This window comes from Corylus avellana, chromosome 1, assembly GCF_965113065.1.
Source record: "Corylus avellana chromosome 1, dhCorAvel1.hap1.2, whole genome shotgun sequence".
Taxonomy (NCBI): Eukaryota; Viridiplantae; Streptophyta; class Magnoliopsida; order Fagales; family Betulaceae; genus Corylus; species Corylus avellana.
In genome coordinates, this window is record NC_142490.1 from 22,952,632 (window position 1) to 22,971,571 (window position 18,940).

Sequence of the window (18,940 nt, forward strand, 5' to 3'; positions counted from 1 at the left end):
CTCCCTCAACCACCCCATGGCCAAAGGGATGGCTCGAATGGGTAGCCATCCCTTTTTTTCTTAAATATATATATATATATATATATATATATTTTGTTATTATTATTTTTTTAAATTAAGTGGCATGATGATGTAGCCACTTATGTTATATGTCGAATTTTAACTAGTTTATGTGTTAGTAACATGAAATTTTGTTAAGTCAATGGACAGAGACTTTTCTGCGATAAAAATCAAACCCTAAAAAAAAAATATAAAAAAGTGAAACCTATCGGTTATGAAAAAAAAAAAAAAAAAAAAATTAAGATGTCCAAAACATTTTGAACACGGGCTTTCTTCTTCTCTTGCGTTGTTGTCATTTGGGCGAATAATATCTTGCCATGTCCTCCATTGGATGGACCCAAGTTAAATTCCTGCCACATCAGCAATCAGTAGTTTTTTTTTTTTTTTTTTTGTCGTCGTCTTTGTCTTTTCGGGCATGAAAATTTACAGGGTCAAAAGACTCAAACCCTTAAAAAGTAATGGACAAGAGTTTTTCTTCCGAGGAACTTCCTCTAAAAACATTTAAAATAGAAGAGTCAAATATTACTTTTATCTAAAATAATTTTTTAAATATTTAAAAAATTCTTTACATTAGATTAACAAAAAAAATTGCAAAATTGATATTTGATTGAAAAGGCTAAAAAAAAGTTAAATATAGTAACACTTTTCAAGAGAGCCATTTTATTTTTTATTATTTCTCACTTGTTTTATCTTTTTTTTCAAATCTTTTCCTACTTTTTCCTTCACATGTTCTATTTTTCTCAAAACTTTTCTCATTTTTTCTCTTACATGTTCTCTTTTTCCCAAAACTTTTCTCACTTTTAATAATATTTAAATGATATAAATAAAAATATAGCTAATCGGATGTAGGAGGATTTTAAAAATTATTAACTAAACTAGATAAAGTGCATTTTGAGAAGCCATTTTGCATAAAAATTTGGCTCATCCATTGAGAATGCTCTAATTCAGTATATAAAAATGACATATATTATTTAAACAGGTAATGATAAAGGGCACGCTGGGCATGCATGAACAGCTAATTTTTTTTTTAATAATTAAAATATTTTTTTTTAAAAAAAATTGGTTGAGCATGCATGACTGTTCATGCACTCCAGCGTGCCATGAATTATTACTCAATTTGAACCTATGAGATATACTTAATTTTTTTAATATTAAAAACAAAATTAAAATAAATAATATTAAAAAAATCATGTGCGCATATCTTATCAAGAGCGGCTTTTTTGAAAAACAGGCAAAAACACGATATATATTTAACTTCAGCTGGCGCTCTCCGCGGCCACCGTCTCAGTCTCTCTCTCTCTCTCTCTCGCCAGGTCGTCGAGGTGAAGCGGTTGTCTTTTTGTTCTTGACTCTCTCTGCAACGTTGTGAGGGCCAGATCTAGTAGGTGAAGTACCCATCTTTTTAATCAACAAAGAAATCGGAAAGATTCAAAGTTTTTGTGGGCTCAAAGTTTGTATCCAGAAAGGGGAAGTTGATGATCATGAAGCGGAAACTGGAGGAAGTACGGCCCCAGGGCTCCGTTAATTGCATCCCCAAGTATTGTTTTGGATTTTCCGTGCCAGAGGTATCTATTGCTGATGTATTCCCATTGTGGCTGTTTTTTGTTTCTTATATAGACAGATATTGATAATTTGAAGCATGGGAAATTCGAATTCCAAGTCGCCATAGCTTTATAATTATCAATTATGCAAATTTACTCAAATTTATGGAACAATTTTATAGAATAATCAATACTTGTTAATCGATAAGACCCTGGGAATGTTATTACTATTGTTCCTGTCATTGTCGTTGTTGTTTTTGGTCTCATTATGGTTTTTATTTTTGGTTTCTTAGAGCCTAAATGCTTCATCTTATAGAAATTTCATCTAATCGAGAGCTTCATTGCTCTTTATTATCAGATTGACAAGATAGTGTTGGACCGGTTGCCAACAAACCAAATTTCCAGACTTAAGTGGCCACAATTTCAGTCCAAGACGTTGCTTGGTGTAAGTTTAAGTTTTAGATATATTTCTATGTAATTCACATTGTATTAAATAAACGTCCTTAATTGTTCTTTTAGCTTTATTAACAACAAATGCCTACTGTTACTTTGGAATCTTGGTATGCACAAGAGTTAATTTTGTTTATGTTATTTTGTGTGCACATAGATTGACAGTGCCCCCGAGGCCGATCTGACTGGTAGATTGCCAGAGGACATTCTTTCTTCTATAATATCATTAATATCAGTGAGGGAAGCTGCCACTACTAGCATCCTTTCAAAAAGATGGAGATACCTTTGGACGACCTCTTCTAACCTTGACCTAGATCCCAAAAACATGCTTGGACATTTTTTATGCTTGGAACATTTCCAACGCCAGCATACTCAGTGGAAACAGAAGCAAAAGGGAAGATTTGTTGGATGGGCCAACCATATTCTGGAACTTTATGCCGGCAAAAAGGTAGATTCCTTTAGGGTTGAGTATCCGTTGGGTAGTGATCATGGTTGCGACGTTGATCGATGGATTCAGTTTGCAATTGATATGCAAGTTCAAAATCTTTCTATCAACCTGTTAGAATGTAATTTGTCAGACTTGTCTCGTGGGCTCTATAAATTTCCATATTGGCTATTTGATCAAGCAGGGAAACAGTCAAAGATAAAACATTTGTCTTTGAATTTTTGCAGCCTGAGTATTCCAGCAAATTTCAATGGCTTGAACTCCCTTTCATCCCTCTCATTGACAAAGACAAGTTTAAGTCAAGAGAATCTGGATAACATTTTGAATGGTTGCCCATCTTTAGAATGGTTTAGTATGAGTGAATGCCGTTGTCCATTTCATTTGAAATTATCTAGTGGATGTCGGTTTCTCAGGCTGAGACACTTGAGGATAGTTCGTTGCGATCCTTTAGAAAAAGTTGAAATTCATGATGCTATAAGTATTGCATCAATTGAGTACGACGCAAAGATGTTTGGGCAGGTCTTGTTAAAGAACAGTGCACAACCTGTTAGAATATGTACGACTTTGGGTCGTGGAACTTTGCAGCGTGATCGTCTAAATTTGCAATCTGATCCTAGAACTCAAATGACATATATCCTTGGCACAGTTGCAAAAGACTATCCTTTACTTGAGATTTTATTAGTGTACACTCCAATGGTCAAGGTATTGCCACTAACAAAAATTTTTAGTTGAACTTTTGTCATCATTGAATATTTTGTCTCTATCTAGTTAATAATTTCTTTCCATTGTCTTTCAGATTGATATAATACCTAAGCACTTAACCACATTTACTAGACTCAAGCAGTTGAAGCTATTAGGTGTAACATTTAGAGAAATCCTGCTGGACCTGACCTCTGCTTTTTTGGAGGCGGCTCCGTCATTGGTTGAACTTCAGATAGATGTAAGTTATCTTATATCACAAGCACATTTTTATTTGGTTGTTGAGCTGTACATGCCTTTTTGTTCCTTGGAACTTTGTACAAGAGGAATTTATTTATTTATTGCTTTTGATACTTTTTTAAACTAAGTTTTGTATGGTTGTTTTACCATTTTTTAAACCATAGCTCAATTTTATGTTTTCAAACAAAATATCATTTGGAGTATTCATCAAAAATATTTTGGTGGAGTCTTACGACTTGGACAAATATTGGTGTTTTGTAATTGGATCTGTGGAAGTATTTGTTCTTAAGGTAACAAGGCGGTTAGTTTTGCGATTTATTACACTTTTCTTTACACCGTTGTCTGAAAGATTTGCTTTTAAATGCGGATTTCACCTATTGTTTCTAAGACATCAAGAAGGATTTGTTGCAAAGATATTTTTGGGGTATAATTTCCAATGCACTATGTATTGACTTTCTTGGAAGGATTCGCGATTGGAGAGTGGAAATGATTGTTAGTGATTTCATTACCGACTCACTAAATTTAGGCTGAAAGCTAACTGAAAAAAACAAAAAACTTGGTTTACTACTTGCTTTGAGTTAATATTACCTATTGTTTTGTATTATATTAACCATGATTTGTAGTGAAAGCTTATTTATGTTTTGCTTGTTTCTTGTTTTTAGCTCTTCTTTCCCTGCACCGATGAAGGGAAAATAGAGCACCAAAAGATAGTCGATGGGGCAGATTACACAGAGCACAGAAAGATACCTCTTAAAGAATATTGTCAACATCAGCGTCTCAAGGAAGTGAAGCTAAGTGGATTTCGTGGTTATCCAATTGAATTTGACCTTGCCGTACTTTTGCTAAAAAATGCTCTTCTTCTTGAGAAGATGAGAATTGTTCGAGAAACAACACTTTATTTAGGCGACGGTGAATGTTGGGTTTTGAAGTTAAACAAAGATGGAATCAAACAAGAGCAAATTCTCAAAATTTTGGGTCCGGAGGTGCCATCAACGGTTAATTTAGTACTTGAGTGATCTTTTTCTGTTTCTCTGATGCGAGATTAAAATTAAAGAATTTGGTTTCTTAATTTTATTTAGATTATTGGTTTTATTTGTAATTCAATAATAGGCTTGACCCAAAGTTTTTTCGTTATTTTGTAATTCTATAATGGGCTTAGCCCAAAGTCGGTCAAATTAGGGTTATGATTTTTGTCAATCTATTTAAATGTTCTTTTGTAACAATTTTTAAATGAATAGCGAATTATAATCTTTGTGTGAGATACTTTTATAAGAGATGAGATTTCTCTGTTTAAGGTGCGACTCTTTTCGTCTTTGACGTTGAGACTTTGTTCAACATGAAATCTATCTTTATTTTATTTTAATATTTATAATACAGTTGCAAGAACTTATTGCATATTTGTCTGGCCCAAAAAAATTATATTTCTAATGGTAAATTTGGTTTGCTAAATGACCATTCTTAAAAAAAGGAATAGCTTTTACTACAATACTCCAGTACAACTGAGGCTTATAGGTGCTTCATTTCATATGGAAGGTATGGCCCTAATCTGTTTTCAAGAAATAGATGCTATTAGATGTTTTGGTAGTTGGGAAGATTTTGTTATGGCCCTGCAAGGTAGATTTGGGAAAGGATCCTATGATGATCCCATGGAATCATTGGTTAAACTGAAGCATGTAGGTTAAGTGGAGGAATACAAAACTCAGTTCGAAATTTTAGCCAATAGAGTTTATGGATTGTCTGAAACTCACAAATTAAGTTGTTTTCTTGGGGGTCTTAGACTCTTAAAGATGAGATTAGACTACCTTTTAGGATGTTTAATTCTAAAAATCTGGTTGATGCATATGCCATTGCTAGATCCCCACGGAGATAAAATCATCTCAGCTGATGGGAGGATTTGTCAAATTACACTTCAGCATAACATGACTTCCACACTATTTTACTGAATCCACAAAGAAAAAATTGATGCTCTCGGTCCTCTATTCCACTTCTGCAGAAACTACAATGAAAATCACCATTAAAACCCCATTGCAGTCAAAGCATTTTTCACATTAACATGTTTGACAATATATGGATCTTAAGCAAGATTAACAATGGGTTAACCATTTAATGATGTTTAGCATATTTCACTGTGCATGGAGGTGTCGATATGTTGTTAGAAGGTATTAGGCTTCTTTTGATATAGGCTCTGCATGTGTAGGGATGAAAGCAGATGATGACCATTTTTCTTGTGAAAGCAGAGACAAACATGAATTGGAATTATACTTCAAGAGATATTGGGAAGAGTTCCGCTCATCCAGCTCCGAAAAGGTTCTTGCTTGTCAATATGTTTGTTTACTTACACTTCTGCTACTCTTCTATGTACATCTTTCTAGCTTTACTTGAACTGAAATCATTCATTAATGGCTTTTTCGTCATCCATAGGAGAAAAAAGCGGCCATGAATTTGACTGTAGATTTTTTTGTAGATTAATGAAGCAGCATACTAATGTAGTTCAGTTACTTACCATGTATGCACAGAGTTCCTCCTTATCCAATTTGCTGGAACCCAACATTTTTTATCCAAACTTAATAGTTCCATAAGATGGTCACTGATGTATGCTAGATTCACTTTGTAATGGAATTACAGGTTAATTACAGAGTTTTTCTACCAAAAAGAAAGATTTGATTGTTGATTTAATAATCAGTTGTGACATATGGTCCTGAAACAGTGCAAGAACACACCGAGATGCCCAATAAAGGGATTATAGACTCAGCTTTTGCAAAACTTGTTAGACCTAGACTTAATTTGCCTCTCTTCTTGATGGATTTTTTTTTTTTTTTTTTTGGTTTTTTCCTGTTTCCAATTGATAAATGACACAAGCACACAGTGTGACCCTTTTTTGGCAAGTTCTTTTGACCTTTTTCGGCATAAACCATCTGTTAAGCATCAAATTTTCAATTCACCATTATTTCTTATCTTTTTTTTTCTACAACGAATTTGACTTTCAGACTTAACTGAAGCATTTCGGTCAGGAATGATGGAAAATTCATGCCAGATATGTTATTATGTATATATAAATTAACGATAGTGTTACCATGAAGACCAAGAATTTATGTGTATATAATTCATACTTATACTACAGATGTTATGAGCCTAAATTGTTCCTTTAGCTTTATTAACAAGCATTCGCTGCGGTTCGTGTCAAAGTCCAACTGAGCATTTTGCAAATGAAACTCAAATTCAGTGTCAAATTAATGAGAGTAAATGCTATCTGTTTCTTTATTGTCTGCATCCAAATAAGTTTCCAAACGTCTTAGGGAATCGTAGTTCTTTATACGTTTCTTGTGTGGTGTCCGTTCCAATCTAACTTGACTCAAAGGTTGTGTTAAGCACCTTCTATAGGACAAGAAAGAACACAAGAGCACATAAACACGAGCAAGAAGAAAAATTCATTTGTAGAAGATATGTTTTTTTAATGAATGAGTAAAGTTTTATATCATCAAAACAACTACTAGAATTCTCTCTTTAGCCGAAAACTAAAGAACTCCGAAACTATACAAGTATCAACCCCAACAAGATATGTTGAAGATAAAAGTACAAGTCCAGTAAACCTGGATACTGTAAAGCGCCGAAGAGATCAGCTGAGTCTACCCGCAAAGGAAAGATTCTTGGATAACCAAGAACTAGTCCTTACAGTAATTTTCTCCAACAGGGAAGAACAATTGGCAGCTTTTGATCTAGTTGAAATTAAAAACACTCCAAGATAACGGCCAGGGAGATTACCCTCCCTAATTTGCGGACAATTAGTAATCTGATCTTTGTCTCCAAAAGAGATGCTGGCAAAAAAAAAATTGTGCTTTTCTCAGGATTAGCTTTAGACCAGACAAGATTTTGCACCTTCCTTATAGCAGCAACTGATTTGACAAAACCTTCAGAAAATTCAAAAGGTCATCATCTAAACATAGATGAGTAAGATTAACCTTAGCACATCTATAATGGAAGCTGAAACCACTTCTGCTCCTAGCATTTTCTTCCAAAAGCGGAGCCAAAATCTCTATGGCCACAACAAACAAATAAGGGCACAAGGGATCCCCTTGTCTAAACCCCTTCTTACCATCAAAATAGCCTACTAAGGTAGCATTCAAGGCCCTAGAAAATTTTAGGGAAGTGATGCACTCTCGAATCCAACCAACAAAAATATTTGGGAATCCAAAACAACTGAGACAATGCAAAAAAAAAAAAAAAAAAAAAAAAATCCCTGTTGAAGAGTCATAAGCCTTCATGAGATTCACTTTTAAAGAGCAACAAGCTTTACCCTCATTCTTGTGATAGTCCTTAACTACCTCTTGTGCTAAAAGCACATTTTCAGCAATACTCCTTGTTGGAACAAAAGCAGATTGGCTGGGAATTATAATGGGATCTAGACAAGACACCAATCAATTTGCAAGGAACTTTGTAATACATTTGTATAGAAGGTTAGCAAGAAATAGGATATTTAATTTGTAATACATTTGTTGAAGATATTTACAGTTGCAAATTCCCTATAAGATATTGAATTCTCCCAACTTCTTAGCACCTAAATGGCATGATTTGTCACAAAAATATTGTAGTTATTACAAATGCTGCTACAAAAAATTTCAGGGGATAGAAGATTTCGATACCTTGCCTTGTGTGTTCCCCTCTATCAAGCTGCCTTAAAAGGTGATTGGCAGGCTGCTGAGGCTTTACTTCAGCATTGCAAAAAAAAAAGATGGAAACACAGCACTTTGCTTTGCTGCTGCATCAGGAATCGTGACAATTGCTGAGGAGATGGTGAAAATGAACAATAGACTACTATTTCCACTGATATGTATGGTATGTCCTGCATCTCACTGATTTTATTTAGTTTGAGACAATTTATTTTCAATTGGATGTGAAATGTAAAATTTGACAATATTGACCATTCTACATTGTGGCATAACTTCAACAATGAGTAGTTTTAGGCAGTTAGAGAAGTTGGGTAGAGATATCACTTCTATTGCAATATTAGTGACCGTAAGGATTTTTTACACCAACCTTTGACAATGATCAAATGTGTTGTTTTTGTGGACATGTTTAGCGTTGAAAATTATGGAAAAGGATCGAACATTAGCAACTGCCCAGGATGGAAATCGGAAGACAGCATTGCATGAGTTGGACCAAAAACCTTTCGCAATTGGCAGCAGGAGCGAGCTATCAATATGGGAAATATGCTTGAACTCTTGTTAGTTTGCCCTCTACTGAAACTTCCTTTATTGGCATATAACATTTCCCAAGTAGTTTTTATTGCATTAATCGAAATTTAATGATGATTTTACTCAAATCACTACAGAGTGAAAATCTTATCAAATATTTAGATGATATCTGCTTCATAAACAATTAGATGTTCTGATGAGATAAACCATTTTCTATTTATAATGTCTCATTCTTCTGTAAAACTTGTAATGTTTCCTTTATAGACACATAGGAGCATTGTAGATAGCTTCATTTTTTTTTTAATTGGAAAAAGGTAGCATTCATTTTTCAGTTCAAATGTATAACTTTTTATTTTTCTCTTTTTGTTCTTGTTATTTGAGAATAGCTGGTCATCAAATTAGCAAGACATCTAACCCCAAAACCCCTATATCTGAAGCCGTTAATTTCAATATGCTTTGACATTTGATATATATATACATGTTAAATTTGACTCTTGTGATATAACTGTTTAATTATTAATAGGCTTCTAAAAGTAAAATTCTTTATCAATTGCAAATATATCGCCATTCATGTCAAACTGTACAACCTAAAATCTGTCACAGAGCCTTGTCAATTTAATTAGGGGTGGGCAAAATATCCAATTACCACCTACCGACCGTCACCGAACCACCATCGAACCGCCACCGACCCCCTACCGACTCTACCGACTTCTGGCTGTCGGTAGTCAAAATAAAAATTTATACCGATGTCGGTTACGAACTGAAAATGACTTAACCGACTTAACCGAAAACCTTACCGCCAAAGTTCGTCAATGCAAACTTGCAGTTTATTCGTGGTGTTGTGCTTCATGGATTCTATTTTACTTCTTGAATTAATTCATGACTTTCCCTTCTCTTTTTATAAATTTGCATTTCCACTGGACATTCTTAGTCCTTGCTGATCTAGAGATTTTGTGGGGGCATGCTCCTACAGCTATAGTTGTTATAATGATACAGTTTAATGTTCTGTATTGAACCCAGAAATGCTTTGCTGTACCCTCCCACCTTCCAATCCTCGCCTATTTCTTGAACCAGAATCAGCTTTCACCAACTTTATCTTCTGCAATTTATTTGGTTTGTCTCACTCTTGTGATTGTTCCTGTTGTTCAGTTGAAGAATGCTGCCGTAATGTGGATGAAGTTAAGATTTTCTGTGCCAAATCTTGATGGGTTTTCTCGGATTGTGTTGCTGAATTCTGATATTGGGTGATTTCATGAACTGGGTTGTATCGGATCCGTGGAGGTTTGAGTTTTCGCTCACTTTATGTTTCTAAATGACCCAGTTTTTTTTATTTCATTGATCTGTAGGTACATTTAGTTAAAGGGTTTGTGTTTTGAAGAATTTATTGATATTTTACTTCGAGTGTTTTGCAGGGTTTGGAGCTTGTTTTCGGTTCTTTTAGTCAATGAGGAACACGGGTTTGAGAGAATTTTTGTTATTGTGAAGAATATTGTGGCATATCTTTTGGTTTAGCAAAGATGAAGAGGCCGAAAAGTGAGCCTCCCGGTGTAAGGAGGTTCAAATTGTCGCATTTGTTGTTGGGTATAGCGGTTTTATACTTGGTTTTTATATCCTTCAAGTTTCCACAATTTATAGAGATTGCAGCAATGCTAAGTGGGCATGATACTGATGTTGGATCAGAAGGGACAATGGAAAGGGACTCCGAAGATTCGGATTTAAGCAAACCATTCTTTGGTTCTGTTTATAAGGATGCATTTCACCGGAAATTAGAAGATAACCAAAACCAAGATGCACCATTGATGCCTAGTAAGGAACCATTGGAAGAGGGAAAAAATGGGTCTAGACCTATAAAGCCACTGCAGCACCGATATGGTCGAATAACGGGCGAGATTATGAAGCGGAGGAATAGAATTATTGATTTGTCAGTGCTTGAGAGAATGGCGGATGAGGCTTGGACATTAGGCTTAAAGGCATGGGATGAAGTGGATAAGGGCGATGGAAAGGATACCGGAGAAAGCTCTATGCTTGAGGTGCAACCTGAGTCATGTCCTTCATGGATATCGATGAGTGGCGAAGAATTGGTGAATGGAGACAGGTTAATGTTTCTTCCTTGTGGGCTCGCTGCTGGTTCTTCAATTACAGTGGTAGGAACACCCCATTATGCTCACCTGGAATATGTGCTCCAGCTTGCCAAGTTGAGGAGTGGTAATGCCATGGTTATGGTTTCACAGTTCATGGTTGAATTGCAGGGTTTAAAGTCAGTGGATGGAGAGGAACCACCTGTCAGTCAGATACGATATATATAATTAGTCTCTCTAGTTATGGCATATTTTTGTATTATAGCTATAGTATCTTGTAATTAATAGGTAGATTTTAGTTGCCTTATTTGTTCTCCTAGATTGTTGTAATCGCTATGATACAACCTGTAATTAGCTAGACAATTTCTATATAATATGAGCAACCCTCACATTGAGAAGTATTCAGTACAATTGACATGGTATTAGAACCAAAATCATCTAAATTAGGGTTGTGATTTGAGTTTTTTGAGTTGGGTCGGGACTGTGCGGTTGGTCTCTTTGGCAGTCGGTAACTTCAGGGGAAGTTGTCGATTTTTTTGGTGGGTTCTAAACTGCTATTCGACAGTTTCTATTGAGGGTAGAGAATTTCTTACTGGAAACTACTCCTTTGGTGAAGTCTGTGGTGTCGGCGTTGTGTTCCCGGCGATTTGGGCTATCGGAGATTTGGGCTGTCTGCGTGGTGCGGTTGGCGTGGTGCAGTAGGCGTGGTGTTCTCGGCGATTTGGGCTATCGCGATTTCTATTTGAGTTTGCTGACTGGTTTGGGTGCTGCGATTTCTGTCGGCTATTTGGTGTTGTCGCGATTTCTGTTTGTGGTACTGTTGGTTTAGGTTGATGTTTAGTTTGGGTTGCTGACTGGTAATTGTGTTTTTGGGCTTGGGTTTTGTTGGGCTTGGACTTGCTGGGCTTGCTAGTTTGGACTTGTTGTTTGGGGTTGCTGATTGGTGTTTGACTTGTGTGGACTTGGGCTTGCTGTCCAACAGATCTAGTGGGCCTGTTACTCCTTCATCAGGTGTTTTAATTTCTAATTTTTTTATTTCATCATGTCTTCTAGCGAGACTTTTAGGGTCCGTTTTACTGGAAAAAATTATTTTGCTTGGGAATTCCAGTTTCAATTATTTGTTACGGGAAAAGAGTATGGGCCATATTGATAGTAGTGATCCAGCTCCTATGGAAACTAAGGAGTTGGCTAAGTGGAAGGTCAAGGATGCACGTGTGATGTCCTGGATCTTAGGGTTTGTTGATCCTCTTATTGTGCTCAATCTGAGGCCCATAAGACTGCGAAGACTATGTGGGAGTATTTGCTGAAGGTTTATCATCAGGACAATACCGCACACTGTTTTCAGCTAGAATATGAGATTGCTAGTTACACTCAAGGCAATCTCTCAATTCTAGAGTATTTTTCTAGTTTTCAAAATTTGTGGGGAGAATTTTCTGATATGGTTTATGCGAAGGTACCTGCTGCATCTCTCTCTGCTGTTTAGGCTGTTCATGAGCAGAGCAAGAGAGATCAATTCCTGATGAAATTATGCTCTGAATTTGAGGTTACTCACTCAAATTTAATGAACCGGGATCCTTCTCCATCTTTGGATGTTTGTTTTGGAGAATTACTTCGCGATGAGCAGCGTCTTCTCACACAGGCTACGTTTTAGCAAGATTCCAACCCGAATCCGGTTGCCTATGCAGCCTATGGGAAAGGGAATCGTAAGGATAAGGTCCAGTGTTTCAGTTGCAAGGAGTATGGTCATATTCCCGCCAACTGTGTAAAGAAATCTTGCAACTACTGTAAGAAAAAAGGCCACTTTATCAAAGAATATCCCATTCGGCCTTAGAATCGTCCAGTTACCGCCTATTAGGCTGCAGTGACCACCTCTTCTGCTCCAGTGATGTCCCCAGCTTCTTCTTCTACGGCCGGATCAGCTGTGCTTACTCCTGAAATGGTCCAGCAGATGATTATGTCAGCCTTTTTCGCCTTAGGGCTCCAAGGTAATGGTACTATTTCGTCTAAGTCTTGGCTTATTGATTCTGCTGCATCTAATCATATGACCAGATCGTCTGATACTCTTTGCAATGTTCGTCTACATCATGGTTCATCCCATATTCAAGTAGCTAATGGGAGTCATTTAGCTATTAACGAAATAGGCGATATCAATTCTTTATTCAAAGATGTTTATGTATCTCCTGGACTTTCTAATAATCTTATTTTAGTTGGCCAGTTAGTTGAAGAAAAATCTGTGATGTCCATTTCTCTCGTGATGGTTGTCTTGTACAGGATCAGGTGTCGAGGAAGATACTTGCGAAGGGGCCTAAAGTTGGCAGACTATTTCCACTGCACTTTTCAATTCCTAGTTGTTTATCTTTGGCTTGTATGACAGTTAACACTCCAAACGAAATATGGCACAAACGTTTGGGTCATCTGAACTCTGTTATTTTGTCTCATATGTTAAATTCTGGTTTGTTAGGCAATAAAGAACGTGTTTCTAAAAATTTGTCATTTGACTGTTCTGTATGCAAACTTGGTAGGAGTAAAACTCTTTCGTTTTCTTTTCATGGTAGTCGTGCTGCAAAATGCTTTGATATTGTGCATAGTGATGTATGGGGGCATTTCTCCTGTAATTTCTTATGCTCGATATAAATATTTTGTGACATTTATAGATGATTTCAGTCGGTATACTTGGGTCTATTTTCTTTGGGCCAAATTTGAGGTCCTGTCTGTTTTTCAGACCTTTGTAGCATATGTTGAGAACCAATTTTCTACAACTATTAAGATTTTGCGGTCTGATTCTGGTGGAGAATACATGTCCTACAAGTTTCATGATTTCTTACACCACAAAGGAATCGTCTCTCAGCGCTTTTGTCCTTATACTCCTCAGCAAAATAGGGTGGCGGAACGAAAGAACCGACATCTCTTGGACATTGTTCACACCTTATTGCTTGAGTCCTCTATTCATCCAAAATTCTGGGTTGAGGCATTATCTATTGTAGTTTACTTAATTAATAGACTGCCCTCTCAGGTCTTGAATTTTGATTCTCCTTATTATCTATTGCATCGTCAGCATCCTAGCTATCTTAATTTGCATACTTTTGGATGTGTTTGTTTTGTTCATTTACCTCCTCATAAACGTCACAAACTTTTTGCTCAGTCTGTTAAATGTGCCTTTATGGGTTATAGTATTTCTCACAAAGGTTATGTTTGCTATGATCCTTGTTCTAACAAATTTCGTATATCTCATAATATTGTTTTCTTCGAGAATCAATGTTTCTTTTCTACACATGTTGAGTCATTGCCTGAGATTAGTATTCTACCTTGTTTTGATGAATTGCCTCATTAGCTTGAACGATTCAAACTTGGAATTGAGTATACTAGACGTCTTCCGACTTTGCCCCTTCCCGAGACTGACCCTTCATCTGAAACAGTTCTGACAACTTCTCCTCAGATTGACCCGCCATCTGAGACAGTTCTTGAGTCTGGTCCTCGACGATCTGCCCGAGTATCATGCCCTCTTGATCAGTATAGTTTTTCCCACACTTCTTTTAATGCTACTTTGTCTTCTATTTCCATCTAGGGATGGAAATAGAAGACAAAGTAGAACTTGAGGAGCAAAGAAAATCAGGAGTGTTTCACTGCAACAAAGATTTCAAAATGAAAAAAGGAAAACCATTATTAGGCAAAGTATTAGCATAGTGATACAAGTAATCTTCAAGCTTACTATACTTGAATTTGATCATGTTGATTAACTCTACAAAACTGGCAGTGATCCAGCAGAAATGTTAATGGGAGAAGAATGTAGGTTTAACTCAAAACTTAGCAACACAAAGTTTGAAATTCAAAATTCCAGATTGCATGTATGTTGGAAACGGGCTCAAAACTGATCCAGAACTATTGGGAAACGTCAAACCGATTTTCCCAACACATGAACCATGTTTTTTCCATGCATAAACAAGTCCCCAATTATTTTTAGGACTCCTCTCAGACATAATTATTAAAAATCTTAACTAGACAGTCCATGCAGGAATTTCAGTATGATCTTTCTCACCAATTGCAGCTAAGGCAGAGTACCTACGGTCCAATTCCTTAACCACAATTTTCTCTAGCATGAATAAAGATTTTAACTTCAAAGCCCCACTAAGTAGGAAGGGTCCTGGGAAACTGAGAGGAAAAGACATACTTGATGCTACTGAAGATATAAGTTATTAGTAGAAATTAAAAACTGCAACCCACACTGTTTCTTAGTTTTTCTGTTTTTCCTACTACTGCATAATTTAAGATAAGAGAGCAACATCATGCTGGTGGAGAAAAACAAGAAAAAGAGAGAAGATTCCAACTTTCAGAAGCACCTATAAGAGAATGTAAGTTAACACACCAAAAATGGCCTAAAATCCCGACTACAGCCATAGTCATCCCAACAAAATAGGTGTAGGTATCTCCAACAAAAACTGAAGAAGGGTACCTATCATAAGCAAGTCAACAAAAAATGTCAAGAAGAATAAATTTGCAGAAAGAATGATCATAAGACAGTGGCGGAGAGACAGGGGGGCGACCCAGGGGCGGGCGCCCCCGGTAAAAAAAAAAAAAAAAAAAAAAATGAAGTAGTTTTTGGAATGCGCCCCTGCTAAAAAATTTCAGCCCCTGCAAAATATTTTTACTGCCCATAAAAAAAAACTAAACTAGTCTCAACGCAGCAACGCTCCAGTGTTCAGCCCCTGCAAAATATTTTTACTGCCCTAAAAAAAAAACTAAACTAGTCTCAACGCTCCAGTGTCCACGGCAATACACTAAACAAAAGAAAAAAAAAATAATCTTACCCTAAATGGCTAAATCCCTAACCCCTCTTCCAAACTCCAAATTGTCCTGCGGCTCAAGCGTGGACTGTGCAGGCTGTGCAGCACTCCGTCTCCCATCGCCATCGACCTTGAATTGCTTAGCCGCACCACCGGCATTTTCACGCCACAACCGCCCACGGTGATAGCCCATCTGACGGATTTTCCTTTTTTGTTTTCTTTGATAGATTTTCATGAACTTTGTTCGGTTTTAGTTTATGGGTTTTGTTGATTTAACTCATTTGTCTAACATGGTAATTTGGTTTTTGGTGGTTCACTGGTTCAGAACTCATAAGGGAAACAGAGAAAGAAAGTTTGATTGTGTGTGTGACAGTGTGAGAGTGGTGAGAAACAGAGGGATTGGTAGTAGTGCCGTAGTGGGGAGAGATATTTTTGAGATGGGAACTTGGGAAGGCTATTTGTGAGCACACTCTTGAAGCCAACAAATACCCACTAGAGACAAAACTTGAATTGGGCTCCACACTCAACTTTTGACTGGCTTTGTGAATAATGAATATCTGAGATCTCCTTGGTTGCTTAACTTGCTTTATTTTTATAAATATATTTGGTTCCTAAGACACGAGATACATGAATAATTAAGGCATCAAATTGAAAGGAAAATTGTCAAAAGCTTTAATTCAGATTTGATACCGGATGATTTTGTTGTTCTAAGACCACGTAGAATGCAATTTTAGGCCCTTTGTATTTTGTATTTTTCTTTACTTTTGTACTAGTGCTTATATGGTAATTGATATATCAATTTAACATATATTTATGAAGTTAGATAAATATGCTTTTTGTGATACATATATTGTGATATAATAACTTCTTCTTTTTTTATTGTATTTACCATATTATAATAAAAATATAATATATAAAGAGAAAAAAAAAAAAAATTATCATTATATTTTATTGACGCCCCCGGTAAACTGAATTTCTGGATCCGCCACTGTCATAAGAGGCTATGCAACAAGATGATGTATCACTACCAGTTAAAAGAAAGTAAAGCCAATGATGTCGCGAGTAACGGTTGAACTAAATAAATTGAGAATGCATGGGCCTGCTTTTGCTCAGGACCTGTGGATGCTCCAATTTGCATGATATTGTGTATCATAATTTGCGAATTGCTAAGATGTGTCATTTTCTCTAACAAAGTTAAAATCCAACGGTTTTACAAGCATTTATGCTTACAGCAGATGCAATGACAACAGTTTGTCCAACTTCAAGTCCATTCAAACCAGCATGGATATTTATAGAGTTTGTGCAGAAAACTACTGCCAAAAACCCCATATATAGTTTATATATCCATCCTGTGACATCAGAAAAATATTGGTAAGACAGACTAGAAAAATAAATAACTAAACAATCAAAATAACAACCAGCATTTCAAATGTGGAGAACATTGGCAAAGTCAGGGAGAACCTGCTTAACCCAGTCAAGAAGTAATAGCACTCTGTTTTTTCTGGCACCCACCCAGGGCGGTGGCTAAGCTGTCACGCTCCCGATTAAGGTGAATAGGAGAAACGCGAACTTAAAAGAAAATCACAACAAATAAGGAATAATTATTAGAGATCATTACATTAATACTAAGTAGCAAGTAAAGATAAGAAGTCAAAAAGTTATGTAGAATTAGTGTTTTACTATGAACATTGCAAAATCTTTTTTTTACATGAGCTGGGAATCCAAAACAAACATTTCAAGCCATGTCAAGAGGCATAATCAAAGTGACTACTATAGGGGGTTATAGCCTCCCCATGTGTCAAGTGTTCTCCTATATATATATACATAACAAAAAATTTGTGCAGTCTACAAAAACAAAAGTCTGTACAACAATGGCTTGATCTGGCAACCCATTGGACTCTCCAGCTCTAACACCCCTACGGCTCCGCAAAGCAGTAGGTCCAGGTATCCCAAGCATAGGGCCATACAATAGGGTCCTCAATAGCAAGGACGCCTACGGGAATACCCATTCTCAGAATTATAATGTACAGCGGCATCTGAAAAATTTAAAGGGAAAATGGGTGAGTTTGACAACTCAGTAAGTAGCCACAACACCAAAATGCTACAAAACATGCAGTGCATATGTTATGCTATAAGATCAATTATGCGCAATTAATAAAATAAATGACAATTAATACAAGAATATTAGGTGACTTATGAGATGTACAAGCACTTCCTTTTTCTTTCTTTCAAAACTGTTGTTTTACCCTTTTGACCCAACGCCACAATTTTTACCGTGAGTAGCGCACGTTGGCTTGTCCCGAAGGACCTATATGCTTAGCCTGTCGTCACAGGGGAGAGCTACCAGGTTGGGAACTTCCCTAGGTGAAAGCCACCTGGCCAGTAGTACACACCTTTTCATAACCATCCCTTGGTGTGCTTACCATGCTACCCTATGCGGTACCGATCGTCACTATAATCGTGTCTCGGGTTAAACATTTAAAACCATGAATGCTCATATAACATTTCATATGATCTGTAAGCTCATCTGTAACTGTATGCTATTTCATGAATGCACATATAACATTTTATATAATCTGTAAATTCATCTGTACCATGAATTTTGAGAGCTCTTTTCATTCATAATTGCAGTTATGCATAGATCATGAAATATGGTAACTGTAACATGAAAATTCTGAAACAATGACATATGAATAAATAAAACTTGTCATTAAAATATGGAAGGAAGTGCAATTAAAAATCATGTGAATGATTTATAAAATCCCCAACATTTTTCTAAAAGATTTATAATAAATTATGTTTGGGTTTTTGGTGTTGTGTCCCCTTACTTGGATTTGACGCTGGGGTTGGGTCGAGCCGCCCTTTCACCTAAATAAATTGTAAAGATGAATTTAGAAGAGTTTTTAAAGTTTTAGTCAAAGTTTTCAATAAAATTATATATATATGTGTGTGTGTGTGTGTGTGTGTTTGTGTGGGGGTGCACGGTCCCCCATGTGTAATTGCACATGTATATATATATATATATATATACATATAATTCTCATGATATATCAATTTCTCTCCCAATATGCTGTATACGTGTACATATATATATATATATATATATATATATATATATATATATATATATATACAAAACATCATGACTATATATGTATATATACACATGTGTGAGGTGCTAGACATTTATTCATGAGATAAAAAAAAAGTTTTATTATTGCTATTATCATTATCATGGATGTATAATATTTAATCACAAAAATCTGTCTCAACAAAATATATATATAATCTATATAAAATCTACAAACTAACATTTCAATATTAACAAGAATCCTAAAATACGCATAAAAGCAAATACTAATTTTTAAAATAAAATAGCAAAATAATAATAATGGAGAAGAGGACTTACTGTGGGGGTTTGCAAGAGAAGGAAGAAAGAAAACTGAAATACGCT

At 36.0% G+C, this 18,940-nt stretch overlaps 1 protein-coding gene across 2 annotated transcripts; it reads left to right on the forward strand.

Annotated features, from left to right (window-relative positions):
* The first annotated feature begins 1,306 nt into the window (after positions 1 to 1,306).
* On the forward strand, positions 1,307 to 11,116 carry LOC132170371 (F-box/FBD/LRR-repeat protein At1g13570). 2 transcript variants are annotated; one of them, XM_059581327.2, is made up of 9 exons: positions 1,307 to 1,625; positions 1,960 to 2,046; positions 2,209 to 3,198; positions 3,293 to 3,436; positions 4,098 to 5,742; positions 8,056 to 8,268; positions 8,513 to 8,656; positions 9,777 to 9,908; positions 10,040 to 11,116. In XM_059581327.2, exons 1-5 carry the CDS (start codon positions 1,536 to 1,538, stop codon positions 4,449 to 4,451), a joined length of 1,665 nt encoding a protein of 554 aa, XP_059437310.2. In that variant the 5' UTR covers positions 1,307 to 1,535; the 3' UTR covers positions 4,452 to 5,742; positions 8,056 to 8,268; positions 8,513 to 8,656; positions 9,777 to 9,908; positions 10,040 to 11,116. The 2 variants fall into 2 exon arrangements, with proteins under 2 accessions (XP_059437310.2, XP_059437311.2); XM_059581328.2 differs by having other exon boundaries at positions 8,056 to 8,263.
* Positions 11,117 to 18,940: the final 7,824 nt, after the last annotated feature.

Coding starts and splice junctions, on each gene's coding strand:
- LOC132170371 (XM_059581327.2), top strand. CDS start 1,536: ATGATCATGAAGCGGAAACTGGAGGAAGTACGGCCCCAGGGCTCCGTT. Junction 3,199..3,292: donor TGTACACTCCAATGGTCAAG/GTATTGCCACTA, acceptor ATTGTCTTTCAG/ATTGATATAATACCTAAGCA. Junction 3,437..4,097: donor TGGTTGAACTTCAGATAGAT/GTAAGTTATCTT, acceptor TCTTGTTTTTAG/CTCTTCTTTCCCTGCACCGA.